At 35.3% G+C, this 12,093-nt stretch overlaps 2 protein-coding genes across 2 annotated transcripts; one reads left to right on the top strand and one right to left on the bottom strand.

Annotated features, from left to right (window-relative positions):
• The first annotated feature begins 808 nt into the window (after positions 1-808).
• LOC307131094 (zona pellucida-like domain-containing protein 1) lies at positions 809-6,387 on the top strand. Its single transcript, XM_079824553.1, has 11 exons — positions 809-941; positions 1,125-1,223; positions 1,306-1,532; positions 2,322-2,512; positions 2,604-2,676; positions 2,761-2,858; positions 2,948-3,031; positions 4,573-4,744; positions 4,842-4,950; positions 5,071-5,100; positions 5,224-6,387. The coding sequence occupies exons 2-11, from the start codon at positions 1,130-1,132 to the stop codon at positions 5,379-5,381; spliced, it is 1,236 nt and encodes a 411-aa protein (XP_079680679.1). The 5' UTR covers positions 809-941; positions 1,125-1,129; the 3' UTR covers positions 5,382-6,387.
• On the bottom strand, positions 5,980-9,196 carry LOC307131096 (uncharacterized protein). The gene is made up of 4 exons (XM_079824555.1): positions 8,775-9,196; positions 8,566-8,640; positions 8,370-8,463; positions 5,980-7,360 (listed from the first exon to the last, which is right to left on the bottom strand). The coding sequence occupies exons 2-4, from the start codon at positions 8,612-8,614 to the stop codon at positions 6,568-6,570; spliced, it is 936 nt and encodes a 311-aa protein (XP_079680681.1). The 5' UTR covers positions 8,615-8,640; positions 8,775-9,196; the 3' UTR covers positions 5,980-6,567.
• Positions 9,197-12,093: the final 2,897 nt, after the last annotated feature.

The following is a 12,093-nucleotide window of genomic DNA, read 5'->3' as shown; positions in this document are numbered from 1 at the left end:
AAAGCTTTGAGATTCAACAGAAAAATATGTTCGCAGATGGATAAAATATGAATAATTATTTTAAATAAAAGCCATCTAAATGCAAGAATATACTGGACTGTTTTTATTGTTGGTTCACACAGACAACAACACATTTAAGAGTTTAAAGATAATTTGTTTCATGTTCATTTACAACAACATAACAATATCATCAGTCACACAACAACCCTGTAATAATTTGTATGAGTACACGTTGTTCAAAATCTTTTACTCCTGAAAACGGCCAATCAACCAACACGATTTAAAATGAATCTATTGGCCAACAGGATTTCATTTTTAGATAGTGTGTGCACTGATCAAATGAATGTATTTCATATTACATACATACAAATGACAGATGTCAATATCCTTTCCAGCTTAGATAAATCATAAAACCTATTGCACAGTACAGTGGGTATAATCTTAAAATATAAAAATCATGTAAGATACTTTATTGTCTTTGTACAAGTACAGAGAAATGTATAGTTACAGCTCTCAGAAGCAAGAAACATTTACTAATAAAATATAAACATACACATTAAATTACATAAAAACACATGAAAACATATTGCACATTATATAAAAAAATGTCAAAAATCCATTTGATTATACAATTATATAAATATACACCTACGGTATCTACATGTATGTCTTCTGTTTTCATGGTCATTATCACAATTATATTAGTATTCATTTATATGGACTTATATGAAAATTAGAACAAGTGTGTATTGGATATGTGTCAAATCCCACTGTCACTGTATTCAAGGACTGTCATTGTTAACCAACAGAAACAGTACGGGAGGAGGGATGAGACACTCCCTGCACCTATTGAATCACGCCTGGGGTCTAACGCTATATAAGAAGCATCTCATCACCTTAGATAGTGATAGTGTCCATTCAACTCTCTGGGACTTAAACAGGTATGGTATACTGTTTCTTTACACTGATATCTACTGCATTTTCTCCTAAATTACTATAAAAAACACAATTAATTCTAAATAATTACCTTCATTGTTATTGTAAGTGTACTGATATTAAGGTTGTGATGTTGAATGATGTGACTTTTAATTAGGTGCATTTTTACTCATGTTCTACCTCTACAGCAGGAATGATGTTGTGCCTCTGCTTATGTGCACTGGCTCTCGTCCTGCAGCCCATTCACTCGGCCTATAACTGCTCCTCTGTGTATAACAGGGTTCCAGGTGAGTCTGTGACCTTTCAGATTTGAGAGAGTCCTTCATTCTCTGCAATTTTCTCAACACTAAAACCTCCTTTTTTGTTTAGACAACAATGATTTGGTGGTACACTGTGGCACAAACATGATCTCTCTAGAGGTAAACCTGTGCACCGCCGAGTGGGCAGGTTTTGACACGAATGGCCTGGCCCTGAACGGGGAGCGCAATAACGCCCAGTGCAAGGGCACTGTTGACACCACTGTGAACCCACCTGTCATCCGCTACCAGCTGGCAGTCAACCACAGCCAGGACAACCCATGTCGACAGTCTCTGCAGGTGCAAAGAAAAACATTTGCTATCTTTCTCTATGTCTAAGCTTGATAACGTAATTTTCCTCCTTTTTTAATCACAGTTGTGGTGTGGCAAATACAAAATAAAACATTAATAAAAGCGGTAGCCTATACAATTATTCAAAAAATTGTTGAACATAAAAAAATGGAGGAATATGTGTAAAAAAGATTTTTTAAACCATTTTATCTAATTTACCTATATTGAATTAAATGGTGATTAAATGGTGTTAGAAATTATAATGAATAAGGTCAAAAAACCTGCATACATACTAATTATACAAAAATAGTAATGTAAAAAAAAAGAAAAAAGAAATATATATATTTAAAATAATATATAAAATATATATTATAATTATAAAAAGTATATAAATTCTAAATAGTATTTTTTTATGTATAGAAGTTCATATAGATTGCTAGGTCATGAAAGATACATAATTATAAAATCAATGTGAAATGTACAATGAAAAGTGACAAAAGCTAAATACACACTTTACTAATTATAAAAAAATAGTAAAATGCAAAAATATATTTGTTTTAAAATATATTAGAATTATAAAAAAGTAAAGTATAAAAAGTATTTATATATATATATATATATATATATATATATATATATATATATATATAAATGTAAATATATATATTATAATTATAAACCGTATATAAAGTATAAAAAGGTATTTTAAAAAAAATTGTATGTATATACTGTATATATACTAAAAAAAAGTAAAATAGTTTAAATTAAATCATTAAATTTTCCTTTGCACATTTTTAGATTGTGGATGAGGTGCCCAGCTCCTCTGGTCCATTCAGCATGTTCTCCAGCATTCAGTCCGTCATTATCACAGGATACCTTGATACACCCAGCTCTGCAGAGGGTGTCATCAGTTACTCCACAGACCTCTACTATCACTTCTCTTGCCGTTATCCACTGGAATATCTCATCAACAACACTCAGATCGTAGCGTGAGTATTAAGACATTCATCCTGCACTGCGCACTTCACCAACTGCAGTCCCCAACAAGAGGATTGACTTAATACTTGATTTTTCATACAGGTCATCAGTGTCAGTGGCCACTAGTGACAACAATGGAACTTTCATTGACACTCTCAGCATGGGTGTCTTCAATGCAAGTGTAGATTTGTGTTAAATTCTTTACTCTAAATTCAAAATGTCATATTTTTGAATATATTTTTGATTATTTTCATGCCAGAACACAGATTATACCAGCCCTTTGGTGGTCCCGCCTACTGGATTAGAGCTTCGCAGAAAAGTCTATGTTGAAGTAAAGGCTGTCAATCTAACTGGAAAGTAAGAACACTGCAGTTTTCTTTTGGACAGTGAATAGCTTGTTTCTTAAGGGTTTTTATTAAATAATAATATTTTCTGTCTTTCTTCAGTTTTAATCTATTGCTGGACCACTGTTTTGCAACCGCAACACCCTATAATCACACCAACAACAAACAGCACAGCTTTTTCACAGGGTGAGTTACTTTCATGGTAACACTTTACAATGTTCCATTTGTTAATATTAGTTAGTTAAAGTGAGCATGAAACAGAAGTTTCTATCATCTTTTCTTTCCTATTGTGACATATCCTATTGAAATGGTTTCTTGAAAAAACAAGACAAAATGTAAGGCCGAACTTGATTGGATCGCTGGATGGTTGTTTGCTGTAAGGCCGTAACCATGTCTTGAACATTGGGGGACACCAACGTTTTTATCTTTTTATTTAAAGAAATTAAGTAATAAGAGGATTAAAAGGGATTTAAAGGTGGGGTAAGTGGTATTTCAAAACAGCTTTAGAAAAGTGTTGAGTACCAAAACAAACTTATAGCCAATCAGCAGTAAGGGGCGTGTCTACTAATGACGAGGAGAAGAGACTCAGTGCATGTCATTATTCAAAAGACACGACACAGGACGGACATTAGCCAAGCGATGACAGAAAGAGAGAGATGGCAGATAAAGAATAAATGTGGAAGATGTCTGTTGAACAAAAGCAGGCTTACGATCAGGCAAGAAGTATCAGCTTTCCAGCGCTGGAGAGAACTCAAGGAGCGAAGGCCTAGGTTGCTTTATTTCTTCTCGATAGGCGAGTAACATTGGTTTTATTTTGTTTCACAGAACCAATATATGCTGGCTTTTGCTTGAATATGCTCATGTGTCATGTTTGCTTGCTTGTCCATTTGCGATCTTATTGTCGTTCACTTCAGCGATGATAATTACCCATTCATTTCCACACCGTATAAGCCTGGAGCGTCTAAACCTCCTCACTGTCTGTTTCAAGCCTCAGCTCCCAAAGTGTGTCAGAAAAGTGAGATAATAAACTCATCATATATGTTTGTTTCCTTTGGTTCCTCTTTCGTGATCGATATAACCCTCTAATCTTGTCATAATTGTAATATAACCATTAGTTGGACTGTTGTGCTCGTGCTATCGAGTTGTTTGGGATGGAAGGGATGGCATTTTCACTGAACATTCGACCTGGATTACCATAGTAACACACATTGCTTTCACTTATCGATGACATCATACCCTCGGCCGGCTGGCACAGCAGATTCTGCCATAGTCGTTGCCTGGGTTACGCATGTGTGGGGCGGAGCTATCAAAATAGGGGTGTGTTTGTTTTGGTGATTTTAAATCAACATTGGTTACCAGAAAGTACTTACCCCACCTTTAAGGGAATAAAAAAAAAAAATCAAAAAATTCTAATTATAGCCAATGTATCTGTGAAGAAATCGATTTAAACTCTTTGCAAATAATATTTTATTTTAAAATATGTACACATTCCAAAAATATCAAAAACATCCAAAAAACATATCAAAAATGTACACAAAAAAAAAGTTTATTGTCTCATTACATTCAGTTACAATGTGGACAATTTGGCCATTTACAATTATTGGCGGCGACCCTCAATGCCTATGGTGGTTACGGCCCTGGTTTGTTGTCATGTCATGTGACTGTGAGGTTGTCTCGCCCTCACACCAGTGCAACTACATCAAGGTTTCTCTATTGTTTCATTTCAGATGCATTGTAGAGAATAGGACAACGGTGCTTTATAATGGGGTTTCCAAGTTTTCCCGATTTTCATTTGAAGCCTTCCGCTTCGTGGAGCACCGTGATCAAGAAAAGTCTACAATATACCTGCACTGTATTCTGCGACTTTGTGAGCCAAACAAGTGCCAAGAATTGCTTACTGTAGGAGCCTTTTTCTGTTAGAATAGAATGAATTGAATAGAGTACCACTGCTGGTAATGTCAGCCAATTAACATGTCACTTTATTTTACTTGTGCAGCCTTGCAACTCTAATAGAACACGACGGCGGAGGGCCCTAGAACCTTACGGATCACAAGCCAAAGAATCTGCCACGGTGTCTGTGGGTCCTCTGTTCACCGCAGCCCTGAGTGAGTCAGTCACGTTCACACATGAATCCAGAAAGATCTGAGACCCAGCTTGTTGTCAAACATACTGAATTTTCTGCCATGCCTAACTACTGTTTTGATCTACTCTGTTTGGTCCTGTAGAGAATGATGTCCCCACTGCATCGGCCTATGGTATGAGATTCTTTTTGAAACTTTATTTTATTCAAAATATTGCACTTTGATGTGTCAGATATACTTAAAATATGAATGAAAGCTAGACAGTAACAGCACTGCTTGTTTTCTCTGGTGAATCAGGAGGCAGTGAGCCATTGAACAGGGACAAAATGAACGTGGCTGGAGTGGTGGTGGGGGTCATTTTTGCCACCGGCGGTGCTGTGTTGATGGTTATGGCTGGATGGTTTGTGCTAAAGAAGTTTTTCTGGGCCAGTGGTCTGCCTCGGGCTTTCCACTAAGAGATCCATCAACTCGCCATCTGTTTTGCGTTGAATGAAGCTTAATTTGATATGCCCGATAAGACGTTAGATCACATCACGGCATCTGCACAAACCAGCAAAGAACCACTTTGTATAATGCCTATTTAGCATATTTTAATCTATTTAGACAGCACTGTGTCCAGTCACCGTGCGCTTGGAAGAAAACTCGACTGCTTAATTATTTAATGTAAATGCAAATACTGCATTGTATCATGAGTTTTAGATGTTAATTTTCTGAATTATACTGTAAAAGGTTTGTAGGTATTATTGAGAGGAACAAACTGTGGATGTAATCGTTTTGTAATGTTTTGATCACACTTTGCTTCTTATACACATTGCTTGTATTAGCCCAGGGGTTTTCAAACTTCTTAAAGGACCCTCTTCCTAAAATATAAAGGCAGCTATTTTGTCACCTATAAGACCCTTTTATATTGTGTGAAAAATATATTAAGCATGTTGTTTTCTAAATTAAATAATGGGCTTTTAATTTGACTATTAAAAGCAAATCAATTATGTGGAAAATGTGTGACGTTTTCTACCTAATTTTAGATGTGAAATGAATAACAAAACATATTTTCAATTAAATTCAGATTTATTTGTAAAGCACTTTTTTATATTTTGTGTTAAATGATTGTGTTAAAAAAACAGTTTTCTTTTACAATTTAGATAGTTTATAACCGTTTTCTTTGTGTATAATTTTCTGCAGACCCCTTTGCGGTCCAAAACCACAGTTTGAAAACCCCTGTATTAGCCAATGACTTGCTGCTTCCCTGTAATTTAATATGACATAGCAATTGTCTAGATGTGATGTATTTAGAAAGGAATACTTTTATTAATACACTGTAGTTGAGGCAATAATCAATGGACAACATATATTCATTTCAAATTTGTACAAATTGATCTTTTTTATTTACATGCTTTTGTCTATGAAACAGTATATCCACACATTACACAACATATCTTTATTAAAACAAAGAAAGGCTTTAGTTTTTCTGTCTTTCACTTCAATGGGTTTCGCTGTACGTCATACAAGGTTCTTTTTGAAAACTGTACAAACAACAATATTTTTCTACAAAAGTTACAGGTCACAATGTACAATCCAAACATAAGAGCTGTTATTTACATTACAGTTGTATTTCTGATGGGAATGGAGGTGCGTTGTGGTTTAATTTAGAGTGTGTACGATGTCTTGTAACAGGGCTGTGAGTCTAGTGGAAAAATCCTCCTGTATGGACTCTATGTTTGTCTGATGGAAACCAGATGACTCACCATGACTCTGGTTTTCTTGGAGAGCGATCATCTGTTGGTCTAAGTTTGAAATAAACTGTTGATTCCGAGCTGAGGAATTTTGGCAGAACTGATCCACTTTTGAAGCCATCACATCCCTTGGAGGCTGTGTTGAGGCAAGATGGCCTACCAAAGCTATCTTCAGTGCTGCCACTTTCCCTTGTACCTCTAAACTGAAGGTACACACTTCCTGTCCCAGCCTGGCAGTGACTTCTTCCCAAAGTTCCTTTCCACTGCTGTCTCTTTCCTCCTCTACGGCCTCAATGGCTTTAGTTTTAAAGTCCTCGAAGGCTGCTGTCCTTTTCTTGTGGCTTTCATCCAGAGCTTGCGTGATCCTCTGCACTGCCTCCTGGTAGAGTATTGCTTCCTCTGGGTTCAGTTCCTGGAGGTTCAGATTGAGTTTCTCACAGAGTTCTTGAGTATTCGACTGGAGAGCGGTCTGGAGCTGCTTAGTGAAGGGGGCCAGGAAATCCTTGACACTGGCTAGAGTGTGTTTTGGGTGGCTGGGGTAAGGAGAGAGTCTCTCCCTCAACTCAGCAAGCTCCTGCTTTAGGCGTGCCCTTAGCCGCTCAGACTCCATGCTCAGCTTGCGTCTCAGTTCAACCGCCATGGGGTTGGAAGAGTCCTGGGAGTAAAGGTCACTGCTCACCACATGGTTCTTCCACATACCACTGCAAAACAGGATCAGGGGTCAATGACTTACAAGAGCGTCTATGATAAAGAACTCTAGTTTTAAAAACATGAACTCTTTGTATACATGTTGATTTCATATGGTTTTTAAAAAGATATAAACATATTCAAGAAAAGTTTCAAAATAATAACTCTGTGGTAAAACCATCAAGTAAAAATAAATAAAATTGTCCTTAAACATTACAAACATATGAGAGTACACATCTTAATAATTACTTTAAATATATATATATATATATATATATTTTTTTTTTAAACATTTATTATTAATTTATAAATAACATTGTTTTTGTTGAGTCTACCACATGACAAGACCAATGTTATTGAAATATTATGATTTTCTATGAAATAATAATTAGGGCTGTCAAAAGATTAATCGCGATTAATCGCATCCAAAATAAAAGTTTGTGTTTACATAATATATGTGTGTGTACTCTGTTAATTATTATTTATATATAAATACACACACAAGCATGAATATATTTAAGAAAAAAATATGATTTTTATATATAAAACATTTATATTTATATATATATATATATATATATATATATATATATATATATATATATATATATATATATATATATATATATATATATATATTATAGATTATATAAATGTATATACAGTATATACATGCAAATATTTCTTAAATATATACATGAATGTGTGTGTATTTATATATAAATAATAATTAACAGAGTACACACACATATATTATGTAAACACAAATTTTTATTTTGGATGCGATTAATCGCGATTAATCTTTTGACAGCCCTTATAATAATATATTTCGCCAAAATACTTTTCAATAATTTGCTTTCATTATAATTTTGACATTATGTCCAAATTATTATTATTTTTCAATAATTTGATTTATTTTTAAATATATTTAATCACGGAAGAGGTGTGTTCAAGGCATGGCATGTATAAACTGCATTTTTAATAAATGAAAGTAAACTAAATATCATATGAGAGTAAACTTACTTTGAGTCTTTGGCAGAGTTTTTCTTGTCCGTGGCCTGATTGTCTCTCCGTAAACGAAATGCTTCTCGACTGATCTCATCGTTGAGTGGAAATGCTGAAAAGGAGCATGGTTGCATTAGATAAATGTCATTAAAAATACAAATATCCATTTTAGAGGAAATTGAATTTGATCATAGAAATTGGAAAGGCAACAAACCTGTTGTGGTAGCAAAGGCCAAAGCCAATGTAACAAACTGCAGATTCATTTTTTTTTTACTGATGAAGGTTGTTTCTGTTTGAAAACAGGAAAAAGATGTATGTAATTAGATACAATTATTTAAATGTTATTGACTATCAATACATCAATGTATAACAGGACAACTCAAACAGCATTAAGTAATTCATCTATGCAAGTGGACCCCTTACCTGTTGATGAGAAAATGAGAATTTCTTCTCAGAGTCCACATTTAAAGCAGTCCCTTATCAGAGGTTGTCGTGCTTTTCATCTGTGTCAACACAAACCACGTGGAGGGTCAGTTTGATAACGATAGGCGTTAGGAACCTAAAGGTATTTTGCTGATTGCCTCTTCAAAGCTACTCTTTTCCAACAACACAGATTCAGAGTAGCCACAGTGATGTCACACCAACGCCAATATTGACGCAATTTTCAAGGTCAATGCTACTGGAATACGTTTACTACTAACCAGAGGTGTTTGGACAGCTCTTGGGTTGAAAACTTTTAAACACGGCTTCCATTTCCATTACAAAAGTGCGCATTAATATTACGACATGGACTTGGATACTTTGTCCCAGGTTTTATGTTGTATGTGAAGTTCACTCTGTGAACTGAACTGCATGAAATTTGGCTTGGTTTTATCAGTCGTGTTGAGTCTTACTTGGCTTTTCTATAATGACCCTCCAGGCTTGCTTCATTATCTCTGGCTCTGCGAACAAAGGTGCTGTTTGTTTTTACTTTACTGAATGGGTCCCCAGGTTTGCTTTGAGTCTACATGGCCAAAGCTAGTGATAAACAAAGCCAATAGTAGGATACTTTGAACATTTGATTATTCCAGTTTAGACCTACTTTCTGGCAGCTGCATGTATAAGCAAGTATTAGACGAGAACTAACCCTGCACATGGAAGTTTGCCATACGAATGCCATCATTTTGGCTAGCCAACGTGCTGTTTTGTCTGGTGTAACTTGTTGTTGTGCAAATCGCCTACTACGTCATTGTAACTTGTCCCATTTACACCAGTGCAGTCTAGGCAATAACATGATTTAACAAGAGATGTCATATATTCATTCAATATTTATATACATAGGCATTTTTTAACAGGCTCCTATATTTTGGTTGAGTAATTTCACTTTAATGACAATGAAAAGGTTATTAGTCAGTTATTAAAATGCCTTATTTTCAAAAATGTCACTTTAGTCAATTCATTGACATTGATTATCATATAGTCCGTGTGTGGTTTAATGTTTTTGTTTGTTTTTTTTTGTTGCAAAAACCTCTTTGTCCACCTCTTTGAACAAGAGATAGTAAAGCGTTGCAAAATCACTACTGCCACGTCTGTATTGTATTCAGGTCCAAGTGCTCACAGGGGACCCAGGTTCGAATGTGACCCACGGTCGGTTCCAGATCCGACCCTATCAAAAACATAGTAAAAAAAAAACATAAAGACAAAATGACAAATAACAATCAGAAGACAAATAAAATACTTTATACAATAACTACACCATATAGGCTACACAATGCTCAAAATAAAAAATATACAATATAATATATATTTAAAACATAATAAAATGTATACAATATTAAATATATAGCATATCAAAATATAAAATTATGAAGTTTCAACATAAATAAAAAAAGAATAAATAATAAATAACTATACATTTTCATCTTCATTCATTTTTAAATCATTTGATTCGATTCGCGTCCTCTGATTGGTTCTGTGAAATTAGAGGCTTGTGCTGGCAATGGGAACTAGGGAAGGGAAGTGGCGATTAAAGATTTTTTGCCATCGAACTGGTATCTGGGCAGAACTGGATCTATCTTACTGCATTCATTCACAAATTTAGCGACCGTTGGCCTCCTAAAGGTTAACGTTAATTGAGGTGACACAGCACCATCTGTTTATCTTAATAAAGACGATGTTCGTCACTGACAAAGCATTTACTGTTTGTTTAAACGAATTATTGACAAATATTCCACTTCTTCCAGCGCTGTCTGTGTTCTTGGACTTTGTTCAGTCCGCGTTTGTATTCATTGAAAATGTATAGCTAGAGACTTCAGAATTCTTAACAGTCGAAAGGCAGTAGCAAACACACAACATGATGTATAGTAAAATACTTATCTGGCAATCCATTCTCAGACAAGGATTTACTGTATTAGACACTGTTGTTATTAGAGTCCATGAATTGCAGGATCCTTGCACTCTCCATGTTTGGAAACACGACATTGCAAGGTGTCTTACGGATAAAAGTTAAACTTACAATAACACATTTTGCAATAGGTTGGTTTGTGGTATTGGGTCTAGACCATAGACTGTAAAAAAATAGGTCTAGACGGGTTACTACTGAATGTCTTTATTTATACCAGTTTTATCAGACATTTTGCAAATGCAACACTAAAACTACCGTGTCGTTTGAGTTCAATCTTATCTTACGTAGGCCCAAAAGTGTGTGAAATGTGAAAATATATTACATAATTGAAGCCACCATAAGGTCAAAGTCCACACACTCTGCTTAAGTAACTCAGGGTCCTAGTTCATTGATTTGGAAGCACTATTAAAATTGTGAGGTCATCGTGTATGGTGTACACTGGTGTACAGATTCATGCTTTTTAAAATGTTGTTTTTCACTTCAAATGTAATGACCTTTTTTACAATATAATATACTTGATTCCATTGCACAGTTCGAAGATTGTAAAAAAGTTTGCTTATGTAAGCGTTTTGTGTTAATTCACCCTTGTGTAGTGATATAGTTCTCTGGATCCTGCAGATTCAACTTTAACCCAGATATAGCAATCGGTTACTAGGCTGACCATGGCCTTCTCGCCTACGGGGTGCATCAAAGGAATAAAGCCAAGGGATGTGAAAAACAAGGTTTGTTGTTTTAGTGACCCATTGCTTGTTTGAATACAGAGTGCTTTCAATGTTCACTTCTCCTGCCAAAGTATTTGAGAAAGTGCGCACAAGTAGAACATGTCTGATAGGACTTGGACTTTTTCCCATAAACCTGCATATTGTGACTGATTCATTGTTTTTCAGATGTGCTGAAAGACATTTAAAGCACAGCCCAAATTAATCAGTTTCAGGGTTTCACTGTGGCCTGTAATCTAAACTGGCAGCATCAGGTTGCATCTTTCTACCTATTGGCATGTGTGATACTTTATCTCTAGACGGTTCATGAATCATTCAGCATGGCAGGGAAAGAGCTTCCTGTATGCCTTCGGGCTTTCTCTGAGCCCTGGACAGCATAATGAAATGATGTGCTCTTTCAGGGTTTGCCTGTGCTGGCCTCCCCTACTTTGCTGGTTCTTCACCCTAAGACTGAGCCCTGCTAATGGATCAAACATTACTCTTAGACTTCCTGAAAGATCTTCCTGCAAACAAGGTAACTTGCATTTTTCTGGGACATGATGAGGTGAAAGTGCATCAAGTGGGTCTAGTCCCAGAGGTTATTTATTTTTTTATTTTTTTATGAACATCACATTTACCGTCTTAAATTCATTACCATGCC

This window comes from Gobio gobio, assembly GCF_949357685.1.
Source record: "Gobio gobio genome assembly, chromosome: 8".
NCBI lineage: Eukaryota > Metazoa > Chordata > Actinopteri > Cypriniformes > Gobionidae > Gobio > Gobio gobio.
This window is presented reverse-complemented; position numbering and strand designations above follow the sequence as displayed.